The sequence below is a fragment of the Calypte anna genome, chromosome 20 (genome assembly GCF_003957555.1).
Source record: "Calypte anna isolate BGI_N300 chromosome 20, bCalAnn1_v1.p, whole genome shotgun sequence".
NCBI classification, from domain to species: domain Eukaryota; kingdom Metazoa; phylum Chordata; class Aves; order Apodiformes; family Trochilidae; genus Calypte; species Calypte anna.
This window is the reverse complement of record NC_044265.1, coordinates 11690179-11717474: the sequence shown is the minus strand read 5'-3', so window position 1 is coordinate 11717474 and position 27296 is coordinate 11690179. Positions and strand designations below refer to the sequence as shown.

Sequence of the window (27296 nt, the reverse complement as noted above, 5' to 3'; positions counted from 1 at the left end):
CAAATGCTCACTTTTTCTTGTTCCTTCTGCAGAGACAGAGCAGGGCAGCACAGCATCCCTGTCACCTCCCCTCCCTCATTACGTGGGCTGTGTCAGGAACCTGGTGATGAACCGGAGCCACGTGGACCTTTCCCGGACTGGGACTGTCAGGGGTTCCGTGGGGCTCCAGGGTTGCCCTGTGCTGTAAGTCAGTCCACCTGTGAGTACAGCCTGACCAGCAGAACACTGCACAGCTCCCCAGGGCCCCAGGCATCACCCACTCCATCCCATCAACCGTGGCCAAATGTGTGTGAGCTCCAGGGACAAGTCTGGGGCCACGAATCCAAGGGGAAAGAAAGGAGGGCAGGGGACAAAGGTGGGGAGAAGGGAGCACTTCGGGGACATCTTTCACAAATGTAACCAAAATGTTGGAGAGGGATGTGGAGACAGGTCTGAGCCCTTCCTCGGGGGCCAGGGACCTGCAAGAGGACCCGTGCTGGCCCATGGCTCGTGGTAAGAGCCAGGTGTCCTCACTCCTGTTCCCTTCACCCCACACAACGCACACAGATTTAGTTCACAGAACACTTGAGGCTATTAATAACAGTCACAGACTGCCTCCTGCTAAAGGCTGCAGGCAGTTTCTGGTTTATAACAAATGCAATTAGGACAAACTGGATTAATTCCATCACTTTCATGTTGGTTTTTTTTTTTTTTTTTTTTTTTTTTGAGAAGCAAGAAGGCATTTAACCTTCCCCAGAAGATCAGGTTGGGCTCACCTGGCACTGCTAGGCAGAGCTCTGCAAGGGGGAACTTGGACAAAATTCTGTTATCAGAATTAGCATCATATCAGATTAATTTATAATTATCAAAGAAAAAAAAAAAAAGGAACAAAATAGGCTGGGAGAACTGCTGAGGGAAAGCAGACCACCACAAATACCACTGACTCTGCAGCTGCATTCAGCACTGGTAGATACACTGACAATGTCCTGTTGTGTGAAGCAAGAAACTGTTGCTTGAAAGGGAATCCCTAACTAAAGGTTACCTCCGGGGCTGGACCCACCTGTCCTGCCAGCAGTGTCCTTCTCCTGCTCAGCCTCACTCCTGCCTGGTGTAGTGCAGTCTTCACTTGAAAAAAAACCCTTTTTTTCCTCCCAACACCTGGTTCACTTGTGCACTTACACGTCATATATATATTTGTGTGTGTGTGTATATATATATATATTTAGCCACTTGGGGACAAAATCTTGCTTCTGAAATGGACTTATAAGTTATATCATTATATTGTGGGGGTTTTTTTTATGAGGGGTAAATATTGTAAAATGAGTTTTTAACATGTCCATCTTAAACAAATGTAATTATGACCTGTTTTTAAAGTTGTAGTATTAAAGATGGTCTTTGTAAATCACTGGTACATACTTTGGAGTCAAATAAAGTTTTATGTTACTCTCTTTCACTTTTCTGGTGAAGAGCAACAATGATGCACAATTGGAGGAAGAATAATCACCACCTCTACAAGTGGCACAAGGGGGACGTTTTAGTTGTGTTTGCCAGAAACAGCTCCCAGGAGCTACTGCTGTAATTCCTGTAATTCCTGGGATGCCAGCAGTGGTGGTAGCACTCAGATGGTCATGAAGATGAAGCTCCTCATGTTCCAAGTCTTGGTCAGCACCCAGAACAGGACAACCCTTGCAGGTTGGGATGGACTGGGTGAACAGGCAAGCCTGCAGATTACAACCTGGTGGCTCCAAAACTGGATGGTGGTCAGTGATGTGCCCTAATGAGCTCATTACTCACATGATCACAGGGCTCACCACTTTTAGCACAAGGAAATCAGAAGAATTAGTCTAGCCTGATGTCAGAAGCATCAAACCTGAGCAGGAAGCAACTCCACTGAAAATAAAAGGCAAGTAGTGGTTAAGTGCATGTTAAATAGACTAAGAACAGGATGGCAGATAAAGAAAATTCCTTTATTTGTTGATTTCATAGAAGCATAATATGAAGTTAGTAATCCTACTGCAGTTGCTTAAGTTAGTATCTAGGAGTATCTGTAAGGAAGAGCAAATAACTTAATCTAAACTCATATCTTCCTCTTCATCTTTCTTGTCCTTGGTGTCTCCTTCCTTCTGGTCTGACTTCACACTGTTCTGCATTGCTTTGGCAAAGGCTTCTACATCTAGAAGTTAAACACAGGAGTTACTCAATTTTTTCAATTTCTGGGATGGGGTTCATTGTCCACACTTGGTTAAGCTTCATTACTTGCAAAATAAATAGTTGCTTTAAAAATGATCTAGTGGCAGGGAAGAAAGCTTTAACATTCCTTTAATCTGTAACATACATCTGGATCCCCCTGACATAGTCAGGCATTTCCAGCACTTTAACTCTGTCCACAGGCAGCCTAGGACCAGAATTACTTCAGCCATGGAGTTAAAATCTCATCAGGGAAAGGTGCTCCCCCATCCCTCCAGTGCTACAGGCCACAGCTCTATGCTTATTGCAAATGACTCATTGGAGACTCCCACAAAAATGCCCAAAAGCACTCCTGCAAAAAAGTGACTGTGACATCTCCAGTCTTTTGCACCTCTATCAAGAGAACACCCCCAAGGCTGCTCAGCAAAGCTCTGCAGAACCCTGAGTGCTCTCAATGCACATCTGACATCACATGGTGACTGCTGGGCAACACCTGCACCACTGGCCTTTTCAGTGAGGGGAAAAAAAAAAAAAAGAACAGTGCAAGAGTTGGCTTCTGACAGCTCCTCAGCAGCTCATCATCACAATCCACACTCAAGGGCTGTGTGCAGTGAGGGAAATAAAAAACACAGCACACAAAATGCCAAAACCAAACCCAACAACCCACTTCACCATGTTCCCAGCAGCACCAACACTTACCTCCTTTATTTGCTGCATCAACAGCCTCTGCAGGTAAGCCAAACTGACTCATTAGTGGGCCGAGCTGTCCTGAAGCTAAGGCAGCACTGAACATGCTCAATGCCTGTGAAATGGAACCAATAGCATCACAAAAAAAAAAAAAAAAAAAAAGGAAAAAAAAAGGGTTTACATTGCTGTGCAGTGCCTGTGTGAGGGCAGCAGTAGGGTGCTCATACACCAGCCTGGGAGCAGCAGGAATTCCTGTCCCAGGTTCTGACCAGCAAACCCTGCTAGACTGAGCAGCACATCAACCCCCAGTGACAGAAGCAGCAGCTGGTTTAGTGCATGGGAAACTTAAAGTTTTATCTAGATGCAGATATTCTATCAAGTCACCCATTACAAAACTCTCCCTCACATCCAAGTCTTGTCTGCACAAAAGAGCTGCTGTAGTTCAAACTAAAATCAGTGCCTTTTAGCAGCCAAAATTCTGCAAATTGATCAATTTTCATCAGTCAGTATAATTCACATTGGCCTGTGATGCACCAGCATTAACCACACACTGATAGTCCTGGAAGTAAGTACTAATGTTTCCAGAGAAATGAGAGATGCAGTGCTGTAAACACATCCATCCATCCATCCCATCCATCCATCCATCCATCTACCTACCTAATCTATCTATCTAACAAGGCAATCTGACAGGGAATGATGAATTTGCTGGTACTCCTGTCATGTGCCAGAGAGGATTTATTATAAAAGAGAAAGGTGAAACCCAATTCCAAAAGAAAAAGTCAAAAGCATTCTGGTCTGCCCTTGGGTGACTGCAGAAAGGCAGAACTAGTGCTTCACTGAACCACATCTCTCCTCCTGCCCACTTCTACTGAGCAATTTCCTACCCTGAACAGAGTCAGGAACCTGAAGCAGCAGGGCAAGGAGAATTTGTGAGGCACAGGGGAGGAAAGAAAGAAAAACTGCAGTGCCTGAGACAGCCAGGAACCTACCTGCTGGAACTGAGGAGACGTCAGGGTGTTCTGAATCTCTTCTGCAGTTTGTGGCAGAGATTCCCCTGAGGGGAGGTAAGGCATCAACCTCTCCTGGACTTCAGCATTGGCCAGGATGGGAGCCATTATCTCAGGAGTCAGAACAGTTGCCAGGTCAACTAGGAAGAAAATAAATGGTTGGCTGTTAAGACAATGAACAAAACCTCCCATTTTGTCATGTAAACCAAATGATCTAGTCAAAGGAGTTCTGAGTTGTAGTTAGCACATTTGGTAGCATCCTTTCTCCCTCTCTCAGTTTTGGAGTGAGAGTAAGACTCTTGCACCAGCCAAAACAGCACTCAAGTGAAAAAAATTACAAAAAATTTAAGAGACTTTTCAAACCAGTTTGGAATAGGATACAGGACAGTAAAACAGCTCCAAAGGACTCCTGGATCCAAGAGCTGTCTGGTCAGACCAGTTACCTTGCTGTCCTCCAGCTCCAGATGGCACATTCATAGTAGCTAAAATGTTCTGGAGGTCACTCAATTGAATGGGCTGGGTTGGGCTTGTGGCAGAGCTGGTTCCATTCCCCGAGCTGGGCACAGGGCTGGGACTGGTCACAGAGGCAGCAGCAGGAAGGGATGGGGCAGGTGTGACACGGGTTGAAGAAGTTGTGGAAGATGGGGTCACAGCAGCTGATTGGCTGCGAGAGCTGGAGGAGATAATTAGTATCATTAATTCCAAAAAAACCCCCCACCTTTGCCTCTTCTATCATGAAAACCCTCAAGCCTTTGTGATACAGAGAGCTCCCATCCTCATTTTAGAGGGGTAATTAGCAGCCCTAATTCCCGTGGTATTCCTGGCCAGTAGGCCACTGTTTCTCCTGCAGAAGTGGTGACTGGAAATTAGACACAAGCCCAGAGCAGGCAGGGGTCTTACCTTGATGATGAGCTGCTGGTTGGGGGTCCCCCACTGCCAAGCAGACTGGCCAGCCCAGGACCTGTCAGTGCACCCAGCCCACCTTCCAGAAACACAAAACAACAACAGGTTTAGGTGTTTGTTTCTTTGGGGTTTTTTTTTTTTTTGCACCTCTCTGCTCTAAAGAGGTCACTCTTGTACCTGAAAGATTTTATTTGCTAAAATAGAGGAGGAGGGGGTGAAAGAACCCAGGCCACCCCCCACACACCCCTTTCTGTGAATTAACAGCTCTCGTTTGCTGATCTCCCATCCCTGTCAGAAAACTGCCTTAGAGCTGCACATCTTAGAAATGATGTGCACAAGGATAAAATTCCTTCAGTTTGGGCTGTGTACACATGATTGGTGTAACACAGCCTTCTCCTCTTAACTACTGGCTCCCAAAAATCCAACTTTTCTCTAAACTTGAAAGCCAAGGCCCTTATCAGAAGATGACAGAGGCAGCCCCTGAATCCCCACCACTGCCTCCCTGTACACCTGGGCTTTGAAATTTCAAACCTAGCAGAGAAGCAGCAGCAGAATCAGATGAGTCATGGGCAGAGGAAAGTAAGGACAACCCCAGGCACAAAGTGCTCCCAGCAGAGCAGCAATCAGGAAACACAGCAGGAAACAGCACTTGGCCTTAGCCAAAATGCAAAAGGAATCAGGATCAGCCTCCTTCATCCACACATCCCAACTACCAAGGACTTAGTGCAGCACCAAGAATATCAGCTAGAAAGAGCTGGGGAAAGACCTGGCTTCTGGGTCTGCTGGAGCTGTCAGGGACTGATTGTCCCCCTGAAACTCCTCTGAGCCACATCAGCCAAACACTCCATGTGTCACACACTTCCCATCACCACATCCACATAGATACACATCCCTACACCAGCACCTGCATTTATCACCCACCTTCTGGGAGCTATCTGCAAGCAGAAGACAGAAGGACAGAGGGAGAGCACTCCATTAGCAAACATGGGATGAAAGCAAACACTGCAGGTCAGGGCAGCACCAGCCAAGGGCTCTTTCTATCTCCAGGACCCACTCCTACAGATCTGTACCTGTGACACTGCCCACAGAGCAGCAGGGTGAAGCCCACCAGGCTGCACCACTCTGCTCAGCTCATCCTTGCTAAGAAAGTTAACCCAGGAGCCAAAAAAAAACCAACAAAAAAACCCCCTCTGTTGCAGCTCTGCAATAAAGGCAGAGTCCTGAGAGAGATGCAGAGCAGATGCTCAAGAACAAGATGCTGCTGGGGGAAGAGATCCACAGAGATTCACCACAACCACCACTTGCCAAGGCAAACAGATGGTTTGCTTTGTGTTACTGTAGTGAGCTTCATGTCAAGCTGTCTCAGGGCTAGATGAAAGAGGAGCTGCTAAGGAAAAGTGTTGAGGTGAAGAGGAAGACAGTCTCGAAAGTCATGTGAAGTTTCAAGGAGGAAGATCTTTTCAAACGTATCCTAAAAAGCCAGAATCTTCCAACACAAACAGTAGATTTGCATCTGAACACCCCATCAACATGAGTTTTGTGCCTGAAGCTAAGAAGACATGAGCTAAATCCACAAAAAATGGACTTAGGAGCTCAAGCACAGAACCTTAGCCACTGTCACCTGCTAACTCTGCCTACTTCCATTCCTGGGTCTGACTTCTTGGGACAATGCTCCATGGGGTTTGGAGCATGAATAGGGTTAAGAGCAGAGCATGGCAGGGAGTCCAACACCTCCTTCCCCCCCAGAAATCAGCACCTCAGGCTCTCCCCAGTGCTGCCTGGGAGAGAAAGCCCCAACCTGAGCCTTGCGCCCCTGACCAGAGTGCTGTGGGGCAGGCAGGCTCCAGCCTTCCTACTGAACCCTTTTTACTTTGCACACAAATATTCACTGGATCAGAGACAATGTGAGGATCCCCACAGCTTGGAAACTGGGATGTTCAGCAGGGATAAATCCCTGGTTTCCAGTCCCTGCTCCAGTGAATATTTAAGAGGAAGAGGAAGGGTGGAAAAAAAGAGGAAAAGAAAAAGGAAAGATTCAGTGGAGCAAGGAGCTGAACCAACGTTCCTTGCAGATCAAGCCCTAAGATGAGTGCTGTGCAGAATCTGGTTCCCTCCATTTCCTGCAGCCTTTTTTAGCCCCTTAGCTCATCTTTGAGGCAGAGCCTTGCTTTCTCATCTGAAAGCAGTGCCATTCACATCAACAGCACTAGTTGAAAATATTGTCAGGTAAGATTTAACCTGGCAGGAGAAAATACCATTTTGGCATAAAGATATTAAAGCATTTTACCAAGTCCTCCTAAGCCCGTTGGTCCGATCAGCTGCATGAGCTGGTTATGGCTCATGTTTCCAAGAAGGCTTTGCAAGCCACCCTCACCTAAAAACAAAAACATTCTGAAACACAACATATTCACATAGGTTTGGTTTGTTTTTTTGTTTTTTTTTCAAACGGCAGGAGATTAATTGGCATCACATTCTGTATGGAAAAAACAGTTTCAAGTGTTTACTGAACCATGGTGGTCATAAAAGATAAATGCAACTTGGCTTCATAAAGAGGTAAGACTCCAGAGAATCTACTGGAAACAAAGCAAGATTTCTTCTGGCAGTCTTAGCTTTTTCAGCCTGCACCTATTACAACAGCACAGCTTATTTTGCTAAGAGCAGGTTTATACTTCTGGTATTAGCACTGTCCCCAACTCACCCTCCATAATCACCAGGAATTTCTTCCTAGGGAACTCTAAGTGCTCATTCTAAAGAGAAATTGTAAACAAAGCTCTCACGTGAAGGAGCAGAGAATGGACTGTACCTCCTAAGGCTGAGAGCTCGTGGCCTCCACTGGCATTTCCACCCAAGGCCCCAGGCATGGGGGGGTTGTTGAGATACTCGTTCACCTTACGGCAGTGCTCTTCATCCTTGTCTGTCTTTGGCTCCTGCAAGAAAGTTGCTCTTGGTATATGAGGCAAACTGGAAATATTTGGTTCCAAGGCTTTTATTCTTGGCTTCCCACAAACCTGCATCCAGAAGAAGAGTCGTTTTGATCCTGCCTTGAACTTCAATACGTACACACGGCCAGTGGTGCACTGAGGTACCCTCTTGAATTCACAGTCATCAGGAAAAATAATCAAATCCTGGAAAACGTGGCAGCAGAAACAAGTGTTTGAGGTCATGCATGACTTTTCCTTTTAGCTCCCCCAAAAACCTCTGCTTTCCTCCCCAAACCTTCTGTTTGCCCTACGGAGCAGTGGGCACTTGGAACACTTGGAACACAGGGGCATCCTCACCCTAATTTGTGTTGGAAAAGGTTTTTCAGCAGTGCCAGAAGAACAAGACAATTCCTCCCTCAGTGCCTCAGCACTGAAACACAAAACCATACTCACATCTTCAACATTGCCAGAGGTCCTGTCCTTCCAGCAGAAGTGGATCAGGGAGTCATCTGTTTGCTGGATGTACACGAGGCCTTTTCTCTTGTCTGGGGTCACAGTGCTGCCTTTCAGGGACATCTTCCCTGCCCGAAATTCCACCAGGTATTTGCTGGAAGAGCCCCGGGACCCTGGCACCAGGCTTGGAAACAGTGCTCCTGAAGACATCCTGCCAAGAGAGAGGAGGAGCAGGAGATGTGACCAGAGACATCGCTGAGTTATCCCCGTATCGAAACCCAACCTTTATCAAGGGAGCTCCACAAAAAGAATCCGGGTCACCGCCTGCAGAATTCCAGGGGCATCCACAACAGCTGAAGTGGAACCCGGGCTGAAGATTTCCAATAAGAAATTGGATCGGATCGGACCGGACCTGCTGGGGGACTTGGAAACGAAACCACCATTCCCCCAGGCTCCCCTCACTGCCTCCCATCTCCACTCACGGCACTGGGGACCTTTTCATTCCCAGCAGCCCGCCCGGTACCGCTCATCCTCAGGCTCCTGACCCAGTACCCGGGCGAACCGCCCGGTACCGGAGCGCCCTGTCCGGTACCCGTCCCACGGTCCCTCCGTGCCTTCCAAGGGGATCATGTACCGGTACCGCGAGGACCGGGCTGGGCCTGCATGACTCTGCAGTTGTTCTACTCCCACCACCGAACCGAACCGAACCGAACCGCCCGGCGGGGCCGAGCCGAGCGCACAGCCCGGTGGTGCCCGCTCCGACCCCGCACCTCCGCCCGGCCCCTACACAAGGACCGGAGATGCGGGGGCAACGCGGCCCTACAGCCCGGTCCGGTCCGGTCCAGCCCGCGGCACCCCCGGCGTTCCCCGCCCGCTCCGAAACCGCCATCTCCCGCCGGACCCCCGGCCACGTCCCGTCCCGCACAGACCTTCCCCCGCAGGAAACCCCGCTCCCCCGAAAGGGACGGAACCGCTCCCAGCGAGTGCAGGGGGAGTGCGGGGCTGCCTGGGGGTCCGGTCCGGTTCGGTTCGGTTGGGCCGCCCCGGTACCTGCCGTCCCGGTCCCTTCCGCCCCACAGGCCCCGCACCGCCCCGCACGGCTCTTCCTGCCCCGCACACCGGAACCCCGCCCACCGCGGGGCGGGGCAACGCGGCCCTGGGCTCTCGCCATTGGCTGCCGCTGCTGTCAGTCAACGGCCCCGGCCCTGCTGTGTCACGGCGGCGCAAAATGGCGGCGGCCCCGCTCCCCGCCAAGCCGGAGATGGAGCTGGGAGCCCGGCCCGGTTCCGAATCCGCCTTAATTCCCGTTTTACAGCGTGTGCGGGGAGCTGGGCAGAGCAGGGCTGGCAGCAGGGAGGGGAGCGACGGGTATTGAATAAATAAAATAAATCCGCTTCGCCGCTGCCTCTCGCTTAAAACAAGGAGGGACCGAACTCGAGCGGTACCACCCGGACCCGGCTCCTGGCAGAACCTTCACTGAGTAAAAATACTGATTTGTGGTGCAAATGACCCAAATCCCGGGTGTTTCCAGGGAGCCGGAGCTGGGGCCTGGGCTGGCTGGGGGAAAAGTCTGGGGTTCGTGGTTTTTAAACATGTTCCAGAAAACATAAAAAAATAAAATTAATTATTAAACAGGAACAAAGACTGCTAATTACTTGTTTGTTTTTTTCTGGGTAATTTAGGGTACACACTTCCCACCCCCATGACCTCGGGGACCAACGAATACATCAGCACCCAAGGCACAAATACAACATTGCCAACAATTAAGATTAATTTTAATTATTTTTCTGCTACTTTTTTGTCTGCCCTGGTCCAGCTCTTACCCTTGGCCTCTCCACCATCCCACCCAACCCTCCTCATGCCCTGGTTCAAAAGTCTCAGTTAAAAAAATAAATAAAAACCAAAACCTCTGTCACCATCTAGAGGCCCAAAGGGTATGCAGAATTTATTATAATTTCTTTCTAGACGGTTTCTCTACAGAGCTGTATTAACATATACTAACAGTTATCTTATATACAGTGTTTAATAATCAAGTTATAAAAGTGACATTGTTCTTTCAAAAGGTGCAAAGTTATTAAATGTTTTGACACGTAAACTACTGGAGGTGAGAGCTGCATTGAAAATAAAACTTTCAGAGCATCAGAAGTCCCACGGCTAAGCCAAGCACAGAGGTGTCAGCAGTGAGGGGAAAGGACTTTGTAAATGTTGTCAATGAAGAACAATTAATTAAAAAAAAATAATAGTATTTGGAACTAATCTGAGATTTTACTTAAAATGTTATACCATAGGAAGAGGAGAAGGGGGTAAAGACATAACCAGTGAAGCGTTCTTATCTTCTCAGCTTCTTTTTAAATCTCATGAAGATCCTCTGCTGAAGTTTGGATTAAATAAATTGTTGGAATTTCTTCATGCTTTGCACAGTGGCAGGGGTTTAGGTGTTGGAATTTAAATCAGAGTTTAGGTGAAAGGGATGCTAACCCAGACTTCCCCTAAACAGAGTATTTTTTAGCAATTACTCCACGTTTTTTCCACCCAGGCAATGTTTATTTATATGTATTGGTTTAAAAACACTACTCCAGCATTAAACATACTATTTAATTTAAGCAAGTTTTAAACTCCCATGGGACATTAAACTCATTTAATAGGTGCATCCTTTCAATCCTCACCTCACTAAGGGTTCCCTGTGCTGCTTGCAGCGAGTTTGGAAGGGGGATTACAGTGCCTGGCACAGTCAATACAGTTCATTTTTTTCATAAAAGTATTTTTATGCTGTCCTGTAGGGATCAGCAAGGTCCTTTAGGAAGTCACTCTTAGTAGGAACAAACAGCCTGAGTGTCTGCACCTTGGGCTAAGCCTGGCTTGGGGGTCTCCTACAGCCCTGCAGCAGCACAAGGTCCCATTTCTAGCAATAAAATTGCCATAAACACATTTCACATCAGGCCCTGCCTTGAAGTTTACAGTTTCTCTTATTTTTCCAATGAAGACAACTAAACCTCTCAAAAATTTTACATTAATCCAATTAGTAGATGCATGATTTGATATAAAATGTTTTTGCTTTTTAATTCTGTGGCTTGGAGAGAAGCACTTCAAAGATCTACTCTGTGGATGAAACCACAGATGTTTTGGACACCAACCAGACCAGTTTTTCCATGAATTCAAGCTGCTGGTGCTTAACACCAGGAATTTCTGAATTACTATAAACAGCAGTGAAGCCACTCAATATTTCTGGCTAGTTACTCAATTAAAACCCTTCATAAAAGAAGCAGCAACATAAGGATTAGTTTTAATTACTGGACCTAATTTTTCAGGTCTCTGTCCCTCCTTTCCCTCTGGAGTGTACCACTGGAAAGAAAACAGATGTATCAGTTCAGTAATAGATTATTTCCAGTATTATATGGCTTTGATGGGTTCATATGGAATTAAAAACAAAAAAAATCCCACTTTTTGACATCGTGTGCTGACAGAAAACTTGTAATAGACATAACTCTGCCAAAGCTTTAAATTGATTCAGCTTTTTCACAACATACAAAACAGACGTGACCTAATAATGAAAACCATGCAAACCAAAACTTCCCCAAAACATGAGCCTGTGTGGATACACATACCAAAGTGCTTCCAAATAAAAGTTGAGTCTAGAAGCATACACAGTGCCAAAGCTGCCAAAGGTAGTGCAGAAGATTTAAGCCTCGGAGTGGTAGCAAGCAATATATTTTACATTGTAACCACCTCTACATTCCTAGAACTGCTTCCAAAGCTTCTCCTATTTTCAGAACAGCATTTGACTCCAGGAAAGCCACTTTTTAAGGTGCCTTTCCCTCCTCCTCATGTACACTTTCTGCAGTTTTAATCATCACAGGTATACAGTTTAATGCTCACAGTGTCCAGAAGTTGTGAAGACTCTGTAACAGACAACTACAGGTTGAGAAGCTCAGCTTGGGTTTTGCTTCCCCCCAGTCTCTGAATTATTGAATTTTACTGAGAAAAGGGGGGGTCAGGAGCTCCAGTCCCCACGTGGTGCTACATACCATATAGAGGGTCCACATCCATCTCTCCACCAGGAGTGGTGACAGCACTAGATTTGATCCTGTTGATACCATCTTAGCTTTCCATCCCTGCTCCCAGTTCCAAAGACTTCAGGTTCTTCACTATGGTACTAAGTAACAAGGATATTATCTCTATTTTATTGAAGTTACCTAGTTTTTCGAGGATGTTATGTGCTCTACCAGATACAGGGTATCTTCCTGACAAAGCAACTAGGGGAAAAAAAAAAAAAATGAAGAACCAAAGGTCCCTTTGAAAATTAGTGAAAACATGATGATTTCAGGTGCAGCTTTGTGGAAAGAACGCAACAGTACTTAAATATTTGGCAATCCAACATTAGTGACAATTAAATCCTTGATTGTTGACCAACAGAATTTTTTGTTAAAATTTACTTAGAAAAGCTGGGTTTTGCTATCAACAAAACCAGAGGAACTGGCTTGGAATGAAATCTAGTGACTAGATGTCCAGATGAGATGAGCGATTGGTTCTGGAACTTCAGTATATGTCTGGACAGTCTGAGAAATTTCTATCAAAATAGCCACCTGAGTACAGCCAATCTGAAGTCCCAGTGTATGGGTTAGTGCCTTGATGAAACCACCTGTAAAAAGAAAAAAAAAAAGAAAAGAAAAAGGAAAAAAAGAATAAAAGACAAAAGCAAACAGTGAACACATCATTAGGGGAAAAAGACAACTTTACTTCTATCACACATTATAAAACAACATTGGTCTGTCTTATTGGGAAAAAAAACCCTCAGGAAAAATTCTGAATATGAAAAGAGAGCATTAAACTTCCTGTGCAATTATTATTATCTTGTAAAGTATTAAAAAAATTACACTAAGTAATTAAGTGAATCTTGCTCCATGCCTTAATACGTCACAAAGTCAAGGAATTTGAAATTGATTTAAAAATTGCTGTCCTATTCCAAATAAAAATATTGATTATATACATTTTTACTTTAAAAGAATGCCAAATCAGTTATGCAATCCCTTTTGTAAACCTGTCTGAACAGGAAACAGTTTTGTCCTACAGAGCTGTACTCTGCACAGAGCATTAACAGATGCTCATTTTTTAGCCACATTGACTGAAAACAATTTTAATGTTCCCTGGAAGAGACTTTCAAAGGAATTAACTGGAATTTGTCTGTAGCTGTTCCCCCAGGCTTTAGAAGAGAGTATTTTCTCTTCTGAATTTCATGAAATCATGGGAGCATCCCAAAGTTTTTGCCTTTGAAGGAAGCAGCTGCAGTAACTGGCTGTGACAATACACTTGAGTGCACAGCATTGGCATCTCTGAAAAGCATCTGCTGGGAGCAGGAGCCAAATCACACCTTATTCCTGATGCATTCTGTGACTGAGAAGTCTCTTGAATATCCAAACAAAGAAGCAATTTCTGAGGCATCCAAGCCAAGAAGTCCTAAAAGTCTGAAACTAAAAAGCCCTAGAGGGCCACAATGTCTTACTCAGCTACCAAAAGCTGGACTGGAATTAGTTAAAGGAGAGATGAAACTTAACATCTTACTCATTCTACCCAAAATACGACCTCTGTAGGTTTTACAAAACAACAACAACAAAATCCAGCATTACTACAGTAATTAATTAGACAGGTTTCAGCATTTCTTATTAGATAATTTCTCCAGGACAAAGTTAGCAGCACTTTTGGCTTCCCACTACTACCCAAAAAAATCCTTTCAGTGTCACTACAAACTGTGCTGCCAAGCAGGAAATCAAAAGCACATTATTTCAAATTAAAACGTTTTGATTTCAAAATCAAAATGCTGTTGGTAAACCAAACCCTTCCAAGCATCAGACAAAATGCCCAACTCCCCCCTTACCGTGTGTGCCACTCCACTTCATCCTTTGCACGCTCCTTGCGAGCAGCTCTTTGTTTCTCCTCTAATCTCTCTTTTTCTTTTGTAGCCACATCTAAGAAACACCCAGAGAAATTGGTTACTTAGCAAAAGAGGAACAAAAATGCAGAAAACAGAAAAAAATGCACAGAAATGAGACAGTTCATTTAAACAAAAGAAATTATCTCACTGAACACGTAAATCTCAGGAAAAAAAAGTTAAAAGTGTCATTTCAGAATAGTTGCTGTTACAAACACAGAGTTGAAACTGAAATGTTGATGTTTTATTTATCAGATATACTGCACTGAGATAGCAGAAAAGAACTCAGAAAAGAAAGTAATTTCTTTCAGTATTTGTCCCTGTTGTGGTTTTTTCTGACAAACATCAGAGCAATAGAGCAAGTCTGCTCATCACAGGTCCTTCCAGACAGAGGAGGCTTTCCAGTTCTCCCAAGTTACCAAACATCCAAACACACCATAACATAAAACAGCAGTTTTGGGATCCACTTTGAACAAATTTGCTCCCAGATTTTTTCTGGGGGAAAACAGACATTGAGCATTGTTCAAAAGCATGTTCCTTAGCACTGGATGAAAAAGAATAAAGGCTGCTCTGGGAATGAAGTCAGTGCTCTGTATCTATCAATCTTCCTTCAGTCATCCCTCTCAAAAGTTACTAATGTGAAAATATTTCCTCCAGCAAACACATACCCATGTTTCCATTCTCCATATTCCTGATATCTGGACGTAGCCGACAGTCAGTGGGAGCCAACATTGCTTCCATGCCCTCTTCCAGCTCATTGAGGCTCACAGCAAAACTGGTGAAATTGTACATCTTGAAAGCAAATTAAAGACAAGTTATTTTGGCAAAGTGGCACTGGGTTCCCTGTACTGACTGGGCACAACAGAACTTCCAGGAGAAATTCCCCAGTCAAACCTTTTCCCACTGGCTACACACTGGAAGCAAGATAAGGTTCATACAAAACTGGTTGTTTTTTTCTGTTAGAAGGGAGGAACGAGGAAGGAAGGGCAGAAGGGGATGGAAATCACACTGGTCATTTTTTAAGCAGCCGTTGTTTCAGAAGATTGAGATAGAGAGCAATCCACAGACTGATTGAAACAGTTACCTGTGATGAGTTTGGTGGCCTACAGTTTATTCTCCAAAGCAATTTACTGCCTGGTATGTACTGCACTGTGTCTTGAACCTCTGGCATATCATCAGCCTCATCATTTTCAGATTTAATAACATCTTCACTCTGAAACAGAGATTATATTTGACAAGGGAACCAAGGGAAATTGGACAGTTTCATCTAGAGTCCTACAGTGACTGTTGAAGAATCTGCTTAAATTTGAGATATTAAACACACTCCTGTACCTCTGCCTCACCCCCCACATTTGCTTTTCCTCACTCTGTACTTTTCCTCATTTTTATCACAATGTCTTGCTCCTGACACCTCTGAATAGTCTCCCACCACCTATGTACAACTTAAATGTCTGTTTAAAAAAAAATTAATAATAGTAAATTAATGTCTTTCAGAATTCTTGTCTCTAGCTTCCCTTCTATGCCATGCAATAGCTTAATTTCACCTAACATGACTATTACCTCTTCAGTTTGAAATGAGCCAAGACTGCAATTTAAATCAGTTCCCATTATGGCCTAAGAAAGATAAGATATGCCTGCTTTTGGATATTGCTTCATCACTTGCAAAAGACTTGGATGCAAGATTATAAAACAGATATGCCCTTGTTTCAGTCTGATTTCCTGTGATCTAGATTTTAATAACTATTATCACTGCCAATTTTCTCTCTCTGAGGACTGTACTTAAGTTTATAAATACAGTGTCTTCCCTTCCAAGTTCCTTTGTTACCAGATGCACTGATGTAATGCACACATGAAATCAAAAGCAGTGAGAGCAGAGGCTGCTCTCAGAATCTGAGACAATCTGACTGTCACAGGACACAGACATGGTGGGATTTCAGAAGGTTTTACCAGGAGAAACCATTTAAAACCACAACAACCAGAAGGGAAGTTTGAGACAATAACCTTCTAGAATAGCATCAAGTCTTCCTCCCTTCCCTCACTCCCATCCCCTTACTGTTTTCTTTCTGCCCCCTCTGACATGGCTCTTTTATTGAAAAATACACTGTTGAGTTACACAGGGCCTGTTTCATACACTAGAAACAGCTTCATATGGTTAACAGTCTAATTTCAATCATGTGGTTTGAGTATTCAGTTTTTAAAAGATTCTTTTAGGCTACTTTCCATGTCAACATCTGGTTTACTGTTAGACAGCTCCCCATCTAAATATAGATTGAACAGGAAGGAAGGAAGGAAAGAGTTGATTCTCATAGATGAACAGAACCTTTTTATAAAAAAAAAAAAAAAGAACAAGTCAAAATACAAGCCTGTACCATGATGAAACCCAGGGTCAAAAGCAAGGCCTGTTGTTGCAGCTCTGGATTCTTCTAATCTGAATACTTTTAATAAAAACTTTAAGCCTCTTAATGTTGAGTGATTAGCCTCTGTTTAACTTATCATTTTCAATGAGCAAGACCCTGCTGATATCAGGAAGCCCAACAGTCCATCCAACAGTCTGGATTTTCCATATAACACTGAGGCTTCAGCAGTAACTTACCTGACACTGCTTGCCTGTGATGAAAACACCCTGCATCCTTCCAGGGATAAATTCTGATCAATTCTGCATCACCAAAAAGCATAACTGACTTGAAAAACATGTTGGGTTTTTGTTGTTGTTTTAGATGCACAAATCCTAGCATTTTTACATCTGGAATTGGCAACAGAGCTGATTTCCTCATTCAAGGACTGGACACCATCAGCTTAGGTGTTGATATTTGATGACTTGGCTTAGACAAAGCTCTAGCAAGGTCCATTCCTATCAGCTCTCTTCAGCTCACACTGAAGCCTACAAAAGCTGAAAGTGCAATGCCTGCCCACAGCCAATCCTACCAAAAGGCTCTTTTAATGCTCCAGGCTCTTTTAATTGCCCAGGTAGCCAAGAAGGCCAATGGCATCCTGGCCTGCATCAGGAACAGCATGGCCAGCAGGTCCAAGGAAGTGATTCTGCCCCTGTGCTCAGCCCTGGTGAGGCCACAGCTTGAGTCCTGTGTCCAGTTCTGGGCCCCTCAGCTCAGGAAGGAGATTGAGGTGCTGGAGCAGGTCCAAAGGAGGCAACTGGGCTGGTAAAGGGATCCAGCACAGATCCTATGAGGAGAGGCTGAGGGAGCTGGGGGTGTTGAGGCTGGAGGAGGCTCAGGGGAGACCTCATCACTCTCTCCAACTCCCTGAAAGGAGGTTGGAGCCAGGGGGGGGTTGGGCTCTTTTCCCAGGCAACTCTCAGCAAGACAAGAGGGCAGGGTCTCAAGTTGTGCCAGGGGAGGTTTAGGTTGGACATTAGAAAGAATTTCTTTCTGGAGAGGGTGATCAGGCATTGGAATGGGCTGCCCAGGGAAGTAGTGGATTCTCTGTGTCTGGAGATATTTCCAAAGAGCCTGGATGTGGCACTGAGTGCCATGGGCTGGGAACCACGGGGGGAGTGGATCAAGGGTTGGACTTGATGATCTCTGAGGTCCCTTCCAACCCAGTCGATTCTATGATTCAGCCCCACCTGGACATTTCCATAAAGAAGACACTCCCTTTTCCTTTCTCACATGTCAGGACCTTTCCTCCCTCACGAATCCTGAACTCACCGCTTTTGGTTTCTTCTGCTCACCACCTCTCTTCTCACTCTTTTTGTAAGTCTCATACGTGGTGGGATCTGTGCCCCACAAGCATTCTGTCCACTTGCCATAGATCACACACAGCTTCTTTCTGCTGCAGAGAAAGCAAAGGAAACTCAGTTTTTGCTGCTGATAAAACCACCTAAGCCAAGCCACGGAGATTCTGATCTATACTAAATAGCTTCCTGCTTTGTTGTATTTTAAGAAATCTGCAAAGAAACATAAGGTCAGGTATTTGATAATCCAAATTAAAGGTTTCAGCTTATTCCAGTCTTCCCGGCATTCAGAACACAACCTCATGACTGAGTTGCATCCTTTTGCCACTGTTAAAGCACGTGTGGGTGCATTCAGGCCAACAGTTTACAATATGAAGATTCAGAATCACAAAATGGGTTTGATTAAAAATTTCTAATAATCACATCCTCTTTATTTTAAACCAAAGACTGGAATTGTAACTGTACAACAGTTAAATCAGTTGTGACTTCTCTGCATTTTCCCTGGATACTTTCATTTCCCAAGACTGGATTGGAGACTTGTTCAAATAATTCTTAAAATGATCATCCAGTAATCAAGGGGTTCTAATGCTGACACAGAACAGAAATGAGTTACAATCTGCATTACTTGCAACTTTGCAGTCACATCAGTCATGGTCCCTATGCCAGCAAGAAATCTTGCAGTGCTTAGAAATGGAGACAGCAAGAGGCTTTTCTCACTTACTTTTTGTCTTGAATGTATCCCTCTACTCTGTGAAGCTCTTTCCCAAACAGGCCACATGGTTTAAAATTAAGGACACATTTATCTCCAGTACTGTAGAGGAAATAAGCACATGCTTAAAAAGAAGCAACCCCCTGAATGATTTAGTAAGTTGTCTTTTTAAAGTTATTTAGCTTTTTTTATATAGTTACTGTTAGTTGGGGAGTAGTTATTTTTACCATTGTAATCTATGGATTATTACCTGACAAAGCTCACTAAAAAGGCACACAGATTTTAAAATCCCATAATAAGGAAAAAGTAAATTAACAAATCAATGTGTACATGAAGACATCAGTATGTGAAAGCCAGCTGAAAACATGACAATACTTCTAAGTCTCATATATACATAAAATTTATCAGAAGTAGTAGGAATAAAACATTACCTGTGATTTACAATTTCTACTGTTCCATATTGCTCTAACCACAGTTTACCAATAATTACATTATGTACACAACAGGTTGGATTTGTCCATGTGTAAGCTTCATTATGTCTGCAAAGGAAATAGAGAAATAAATGATTCTCTTGACTGTGAGATGGAGTGGAAGCCTGTTTTCAATTCTGTTCACAGCAGAGCAAAATATTTAGCACTGCTATGAACAGCCAGCACTTAGCTTCAAAACAGAAAAGAAACAGATTTTTTGTTTACAAGCCAACAATGTGTTCTAACAAAACATTAGTGCAAATTAACAAAGTGATATCCCCTTTCCAATTTTGCTTCCTAATCAGTTATGTGGTCACTCAGGCCCTGGGCAGCTCTCAGGCTCCTCAAACCAACAGAACAGTAAGAATCAACATTAAGAGGCTCAAAAATTGACTTCAACTTCTGCTGCTAACTCAAAGAAATTATTTAACATAAATGCTTTAATTATTTATACTCCAGTTTAATTCCGGGCCCTGTAATTTGAGCAGGCAGAGCAAGAATCTTAATAGTCTTCTAAATAAAGTCTCTCACTCCAGCAACAAATTTTATTTCTGTCATGTCTGCGTTCTACAGTAACATTCACAGTTCTTTCTACATTCAGAAGAAATCTCTTCATTTCCATCACCATTTATATCCAAGGCTAGTTCATGCTTTCATAAGCTTTGGAAGACTAGATGCCAGCAGCTCAAGCAAATAAATTACACTTTCAAAAGAAACTACAGGAAAAGTCACTGCTTGATATGGCAGGCAAGCTGACTTTTTATTGAAATCAAATGTCTAGAAGTAAGCAGCTATTTTAAAACAACCTCAAAGCCAGGTCTCAGGAAAGCTTTCAATAAAGCACATTTTAAGTGTTCCACTGCAGAATGTTACCTAGGGCATCCCTGTGACCTACATGGGAAAGCTCAGGAGCCTTTGTGCCACCAGGGCACAAACCAACTTAGGGAAAGTCACTCCATTTATGAGAGCCATACAAAGCCTGGAAGTAATCTGGAGAGGCATTTTTGGCTTTAACAGCAAGGTGCTCACACATAGGAAGTGTTTAAACAGGAGAGGAGGCAATCCTGGCAAGTTTCTCACGTGCCTGTATCACACAGCACAGCTGTGCTGAAGAGGCACAAAGTTGCACACAAACTACCAAAACCCACAAGATTTAAAAGCAAAATGACTTAAATTTCACACGCCTTCACAGAACTACCTTTCAGTACCATCTCATTTTTAACAAATGCTCGTTTTCATAGCAGAAAAATTGGATCAAATTGCTGCAGTTATGCACAGCATAACTTTAGAAGGAACAGAGGCTTGAAATTAAGCAGACAAAAATAACTTGTAAATTAACTCTTATAACCCCTTCAGCAAGATGTTTTTAGACCTATGAAGATTCAATAATATGATTATCACCTATCTTTTTTTTTATTAAAGTAAATGGTAAGGAGATCAACATAAAAAAGGTATTTATTTCTCATACTCACTTCAGAAGCTCCAAAGTAATTGTTCCCCGAGGCTCTGCTTCTATACTCTTTCCCCAGAATTTTAGTTTGGGATAGATAGATCCATGAAAAATAAAGTCTTTATTGAGGCCTTCAGAATAAAATGCACTAATAGGTGGGTGGTGGCTGACTTGTTCAGATATAAACCTAAATCCTAAATCCTCCCTAGCAACAATAAAAAAAAGAGAGCATTAAACACTATTTTTTTTGTATTGTTACAAGAGAAAAGAGCTACTTGATACCTTAAAAATGTCTGAAGGATTTTTAGATTAAAATGAAGCTGAGACTTTCCCTTTCTAGCCCCATGACACTTTTACAGGTAATGAACAAAACTGTACTCTGAACACTTCTTCATACCCCAAATCACCCCACATTCAAACCCTTAAATGACTTTCTACTCAGAAAAGCATTTGAAGAAGTCCCACTGAAATAAATAAAACTCTTTGGGCAGCAGAAGGTCTGACTGAATATTCTTCTCTCCCAGGCACACCTACTACACATTTATCTAAGCAAGCTGGAAGTCCTTCAGACTAACTCCTCCATCTGACATGACCAGCAAAACACCACTTAAATTAATTAATAGTCTCTGGTCAGGAAGTGTCTGGTGGAAGAACATAAACCATTTTTTCTCTCAATAATTCAAAGAATACTCTGCTTAAACAAAATCATTGGCTTTTATAATATTTTCTCAAAGATTTTGAGACAGTTTGGGTAAAAGAACTTTATCCTCAGAAATATATTTTAGTAGACTTTTCTTTCTTTCACTGAATAAACAACCAAATTGGCATGAGAGGATGCTAACCCACAAGTTACATACTTCTAACACAAACTGCCCCAGCTCCCAATTTAAAGTAATTATTACCTGGTTAATTCATAGGTTTCTCCTAACAGTGGGTTAAATGGCTTGCCAGTTCTCTCCCACTGAGAAGCTACAGCAGAAACTGCAAAAGCAGCTACAGCCTACAAGCAAATTAAAAACATGTTATGAGAATAGCACATTAAAACTTTAATATATCATATATATTATTATTTTTTAAAAAAGCACAACATAGTGACAGTAGTGGCACTCTCCTGGCTCAAGCTCTGTGTTCAGTATCACAAATATCTGACAAAGCCACTATGGAACAAGAATCTTGTCTAGACAAACAAATATGGGCATTCTTATGATAACCACAGAGGGGAAAAAAAACAACCAAACAAAAAACCCCAAAACCCTCAAGTAAGGTATTATCTTCTTGTGAATTGACCAAAAAGTGGTACCTATGGCTTACCTGCATTCTTTCCAGGGGGTCTGCATGGCTACAAGCCTTATTAATGAGGTATATGTGTTCCATATATTCTGTTATCCTTTGAAGAAAACTCAATGGCTCATTGAAGACAATTGGCATTGTAATCTTAGACAGCTCCTAAGTATCAAAAGGGCTAAGTTAATTTTTTAGACACAACACTAAGTTAATAGCTGACAACAGGAAATTTGAAAATTAGTTGCCTTGGTTTGTTTGTAGCATTATTTAAAAGGCATTTGGCAAGCCTATAGAAGACTTCCCAGTGTTACAAATGAAAGGGGTTAGAAGATCTGCAGAAGCCTACTAGCAACCTGGGGGAATAAACAGCTTCAAAAATTGATCCAGTTAACCTGGTAAATTCAAGAAAATTGTTATCTTCTATTCTGTGGTCTATATAAGAGGTTAAAAATCCTGTAGATAGCAGCAATGATGTGCCAAGCAGTTCACTGCAGATATTTAACAACCACGCATTCCTCTGAAAACCTCACATACCTATTAGCATAAACTCTATTTTACTTAAGAAACCACAAATTATTTTTTAAAAAGAGCTGTTACATAAAGAATAGGGTTTGAATTGCTCTAACAAATTTTTGAGGCTTTATTTAAGCAACCTGCTATTTGTGTCGGGATGTTTCTCCTTTCCCATGTGGCTGCAAGACAGACATGAAGTTCACAGGTCTGCCAGAGCCAAGCAAATTTGGCTGTTTAATGAAAAAGCTGCACTCATGACTGAACACTAATGCACCATTTAAGTGCTTAAAATTTAATGAAAACCAGAAAGCCACCAGTTAAGCTAATGCAACATTTTCCTCACATTGTCACAGGCAGTGAGGGGAAACAAGTTACCCCCAACAGATTTAAATTGAGTTGGTGCCAGCAAAGCATTCTAGTAGATAGGTCACTCATCCTGTACAAAAGGAGTTCTGACAGGACAGATGTATCTCTTAAATGACATAAATTAAGCTAGCAGAAGGGCTGATTTGTCTGCTGCATCTAAACAGACTGTACTGGCAGACCCAGATTAGGCATAAATGTAATGGTTTAAAGCTTCTAAAAAGTGGCTATGGCAGCAAGGGCCTGCAGTGTTGAATATCCTTTTCATTCCTTGTAAGAATGGAATAATCAAACATGTAACTGAACTCTTAAAGGATTAAGAGAAAACAGCAGTGGAATCATTTACAACACAGCAATGTAAGACCCTATGTTTTGGGGTCCAGAATAAATCTTGTGATGCAATTATATCACACCATTAATGCCTCAAGACTATACTGGGGTCTCTAAAACTCTGTCCCAAACTCTTCTATACCTTCAATCAGATGAAATACATTTTTTTGGCACAAACTGCTGAAGTTGGGGTAAGAGGAGGTGGTATTCCAACCTGCTTTAACAGCTAGTACAGAAATAGTATTGTTAGTAAATGGATGTTGAAACTTAGAGAGCTGCAGTTTAAGGTTATATTGCTTACCAAAAAAATTTCAAACTGCACCAGTTTTTATTCTATATTGTAAGTTTTAACCAAAGAAATTAGCCAGATGAAGTTGAGATGTAACATCATCATGTCTCATCCAAGCTAACTTACCAGTCCAATGCATTTTTTTAATATGCTCCACACACTAAAATCACTTCTAGAAAACATTGGGGCAGGTAATGATGTCCTATAATTGGAAAAAAACAAGTGTCATTATCAGCCCCTTAAACAACAAGAGATTTTTTATTTGTAGGTATTAAAGTAATTTATAAAGAAGCAAAACATTAAGCTAGAGTTGACATAGGAAGCAGACAAGTGAAATGACTTTTTCAGGTACTGTGAGAATTAACCTCTTCCAGTGAGAACAGCCAGCACATATTCACTTCTCATGTACTATGTAGTACCATGTATTTACCTGTGTCTTTTAATTCCATTTTCTTGAATCTCTGTCTCTCCATTACGCTTCCCAGTCCTATTGCTTTGGTGTGGATCTAGATCCAGCATTTCTGCAACTTTATGATTTGCTTCTGAAAAGTCTCCTGAAGAATTGTCAGAATCAAAGCCTGCATAAAAACCACAGGGCAAGTTCTCTTAGGAACCTTATTATGCCACAGAGTGCCATTCACATTTTGTAACTCTCACAGCCTAAGTACTCTTATACCAGGTTATTTTATTTCAAAGAATAGCAGAGTGAAAACCCTTTATTAAGCAACCTAATTTCCCAGAGTATTACAGTCAAGCATTGCATTAGAATCAAGCATTCTCAACTAATTTTTCACACTGCTCAATATAAAACCAATTTAGAATCTTAAAAGTTCTTCAGTAGCTCCTAATCAGATTAGTTGTATTGTCTCTTCTTCAAAGCTGCAGTGTGATTACAGTAATTTTGTTCAGTTATGTAGTTTTCCCAGAAGATCTTAAGAAAAAAAAAATTCAACTTCGCCTACTTACACCACTAGCAGGCAAGGAACAAAGAGAAAATGGTTCTTTCACAACTCAGCACAACTTCCAGACTACCAGAACAACTGAAAAGTAGGATACCAGCTTCTTACCATCCACATGTGCAAAGCATGACACTTCCCTGATGGTTACATCAAGGACCTGTGGGCACCAGGATGAATCATTCCCTGAGCTCTCCAAGCAACCCAGAGCATGACCTCAGGTAAAGTGGCTCCATTTCCTATGACCAGTTCCAGTCTGGGTGGGTACCAACTGGAAGCACTGTTGTAACCAAGAACAACATGCTCTGGAGAGCTTTAGCCATTAAAAAGGTTCAACCAACAGGACTCTGCATGAACACAGGATTCTGTAATCAAGCAGCAAGTTGGACTGAACCAACAACCCAAGAGTTGAGCCCAGTGATGTTATGGTTTCTTTAAGTCACACATTTAATGTAAATAAAGCAACATTTTCCCCACATTGTCACAGGCAGTGAGGGGAAACACACACTTAGAACAATGACAATTCCTTTTTTCATGTGCTTTTAACTAAGGAAATTGCAACAAAATGTTTTATACATAGATACACACACACACTTGGGCACTCTCAACAGTAAAAGCTCTGTTAGAGCATCAATCCAGAGCACCTTACACCCATGTTTGGATCCAGTCCTCCTTCACCACTGCCACAGTACCACCACAGAAAGCAGTGCTGGTCATTCAGTGTAATAAAGGAAGATTTTTGTTGACATGAATTCAAAGAGCCTTAAGTCCTTTCTGAGAGCCACAAGGGTGATTTCATCATTAAGAAACACAAGATGACTTTGGTTTCCAGCTTCCAATTTAAGAGTCAGAATCCAAAAGCAACACCAACATGTGTATTTGCTGGCATACAATTCTTGCCACAGTTTTAAGGAATACACTCACATCATTTTTGTTTTCCCTTCATTCCAACTATCACACCCTGGGCCACCACTTGTTTATGTGCTGACAGCCTATCCCAAAGTCCAGATGTGGTTAGAGAAGATTCAGAAATACTACACAGACAGTGTAAAAAGACACCTGATTTTGACAAAGATTATTTTAAAACCATGATAATAACATTCAAAGCTGCAGAAGGAAGTACCACAGATATGATCTTATTTGATAAACAGCAGCTGTTGGGTGATGTCATGTTTTAAACTGTCTCCTCCATTTTGGTGTCACAAGCATGTAATTATATGCAGCAATAACCACACCTCAGCACTCTTAGTACTTAATTGGAAAGTATCATAGTCACATATATATATATTCAGGTCATTAAAATGAAGACCTGAAACACCTGACTTAAAAATCACATGCCTGTCTTCAATCAACCCACAAGAAAGTATTTCTAATTTAAAAATTAATTTCTAACCACATATTAGCTTTTTTTTTGGAACCTGTTACAGTACAAGGAGGTAGAAAAGGTAAGTACTGTAGAGCATAATGAAATAACTTCTATTAGTTTGCCTGATGAAGTAGGAAAACACAAATGAGCTTTCTGGTACATGCGCCCTCCACCCATAAAGCAGATCAAGCACACACAATATAAGGACCAGCACCACATTTAAGGACACTTCAATGAGAGAAGCACATCTGAATGCAAAAGTAAAGATTCATAAGTAAAGAAATGCCAACTGAAACAAGTGTTGCATACAAACAACAAAAACTAATTCCCTGGCTCCAGAAAAACAAAATATATCAGAAGCTCCTTTTCTAGAGCACAGTTCCAAAGTACTTTAGAAAAACAAACCAAACAAAAACCCAAGTAGCAAACACAGCCAGATAATCACTAGACCTCCAGCTATACCTTCAAATATCAGCTGGCTTGTCTACTGATGTCCATTGTGAATGTTTTAAAAGCTGAAATAGTAAGCATTATGGCTCTGTGAAGAACTATCCAAAGAATGTTCTTCACAAAGGAAATACTGATCTGAAATATAAGCTGTTTTAAAAAAAATACTTAAGTTGGGTGCCAGCATTAATCTATTTTAAGAGCTTAAAGAAAAGTGACTTGCCAGAAAGTCTAGTTTTCTTAGCCTTCTTCTTCACCCTGCAAATGAAACAAGTCCACTCAGACTATGCTATCCATCCACATCCAAGGGAGCAGAGCCACACTGTGCTGAGTCACATGCAGAGACACAACACTCATCAACTCCCTTAAGTACTAATTAAGCCTTGTCACTCAGGACAGGAAGGGAATCAAGAGTACTGAGAACCTTCAGCCCTAAAAACTCCATAAAGAAAAGGGATAAATATGCTGGCAATGTAGAGAGCAAGTGATGACACAAGTGACCATTCCCCACTGTTCAGAACAAGTTCATCTTCTCAGCCAAGGGATAGGAAACAGAAGGCAACATCCTCAAAAATACCCTGAGCCAGCTTAATCCTATGGGCACAGAACAGGAGATTGAGGGAACTGTATGCTAATGTTTAAAAAAGAGAAACTAAACTATTTGTGTTTGTCAAAAATAAAATTTTCCTGGTAACTCCAAGGAGCCTGCAAGGAGATCACTAACCCTGAGAACACTACCTTCTTTAGTTGGGAAAAAGGAGATGCTGAGCTGTTGAGATTTAGCTGAGACCAAAAGTAACATTTTTAAGAGATTCCCAAAAGGAATATTCATTCATGAAGTAAGGATGTCAAGTGTCCAACTAATCAGCAATGCTAATAACCTCTGAATGTAAACGAGCTTCCCTCCATGGAAACTCTTCAGCAGCCACTAACTTGGATTCATCACCTCTATAACACAGCCCATCCTGCACATTTTCAAGCATAATCATCATCCAGTCAAGATCAAACCATCTGCTAGGAGGATGATTCCCAGCCATGCAGCATGGAATTCCATCACATGAGCATGGCTTTTGAACGTGCTGAGGACAGTACTGGGAGCAGGAAAGGACAGATTCACATTCTAGAAAGAGATGTTAGCAATTAATAACTACAAGAAACCTGTGGCTTATTCAAGGAATGATCTCACAGTATCTTAAAGGAGGCAGCACGCTACTTGGGCTGCTGAGACCAATGCAGAACTCTCAAGCATAAATTCAGAGTTCAAGTCTTCTACTGAGCCTGGTGTGCTACTTACAGGACACAAACCACAGCACCCAAGCACTGAGCTTGTGAGAACACACTGCATCTCCTTCTGGGGAAACCAGA

The 27296-nt window shown here is 42.5% G+C and overlaps 3 protein-coding genes across 6 annotated transcripts in view; 1 reads left to right on the top strand and 2 right to left on the bottom strand.

Moving 5' to 3' along the window:
- LAMA5 (laminin subunit alpha 5) overlaps positions 1-1384 on the top strand; it is an 88615-nt gene extending 87231 nt beyond the window's left edge. For all 3 annotated transcript variants that reach the window (XM_030463266.1, XM_030463265.1, XM_030463264.1), the window contains exon 80: positions 33-1384. In XM_030463266.1, the coding sequence (XP_030319126.1) occupies positions 33-187 (155 nt within the window). In that variant the 3' untranslated portion in view covers positions 188-1384. The remainder of the gene's footprint in view (positions 1-32) is intronic.
- A 541-nt stretch (positions 1385-1925) lies between these two features.
- ADRM1 (adhesion regulating molecule 1) lies at positions 1926-9289 on the bottom strand. 2 transcript variants are annotated; one of them, XM_030463268.1, is made up of 10 exons: positions 9188-9289; positions 8138-8348; positions 7772-7888; positions 7567-7690; positions 7051-7137; positions 4761-4842; positions 4304-4533; positions 3843-4000; positions 2866-2968; positions 1926-2152 (listed from the first exon to the last, which is right to left on the bottom strand). In XM_030463268.1, exons 2-10 carry the CDS (start codon positions 8345-8347, stop codon positions 2046-2048), a joined length of 1218 nt encoding a protein of 405 aa, XP_030319128.1. In that variant the 5' UTR covers position 8348; positions 9188-9289; the 3' UTR covers positions 1926-2045. The 2 variants fall into 2 exon arrangements, with proteins under 2 accessions (XP_030319128.1, XP_030319127.1); XM_030463267.1 differs by having other exon boundaries at positions 9067-9226.
- Positions 9290-10057: 768 nt separating this feature from the next.
- The window catches only part of OSBPL2 (oxysterol binding protein like 2), a 30800-nt gene continuing 13561 nt past the window's right edge, over positions 10058-27296 (bottom strand). The window contains exons 3-14 of the mRNA XM_030463163.1: positions 23593-23740; positions 23289-23364; positions 21695-21829; positions 21286-21383; positions 20406-20588; positions 18895-19002; positions 18476-18565; positions 17729-17852; positions 15148-15276; positions 14732-14855; positions 14010-14100; positions 10058-12776 (exon numbers count right to left, since the gene is read on the bottom strand). Of these exons, the coding sequence (XP_030319023.1) occupies positions 12674-12776; positions 14010-14100; positions 14732-14855; positions 15148-15276; positions 17729-17852; positions 18476-18565; positions 18895-19002; positions 20406-20588; positions 21286-21383; positions 21695-21829; positions 23289-23364; positions 23593-23740 (1409 nt within the window). The 3' untranslated portion in view covers positions 10058-12673. The remainder of the gene's footprint in view (positions 12777-14009; positions 14101-14731; positions 14856-15147; positions 15277-17728; positions 17853-18475; positions 18566-18894; positions 19003-20405; positions 20589-21285; positions 21384-21694; positions 21830-23288; positions 23365-23592; positions 23741-27296) is intronic.

What these genes read in the sequence shown, in the direction of transcription:
- ADRM1 (XM_030463268.1), bottom strand. Translation starts at nt 8,347, where the DNA reads ATGTCTTCAGGAGCACTGTTTCCAAGCCTGGTGCCAGGGTCCCGGGGC. An exon ending in GACTCTTCTTCTGGATGCAG is followed by an intron (nt 7,691 to 7,771) that starts GTTTGTGGGAAG and finishes ACTTTCTTGCAG; the next exon opens with GAGCCAAAGACAGACAAGGA. An exon ending in ACCAGCAGCTCATCATCAAG is followed by an intron (nt 4,534 to 4,760) that starts GTAAGACCCCTG and finishes TATCTCCTCCAG; the next exon opens with CTCTCGCAGCCAATCAGCTG.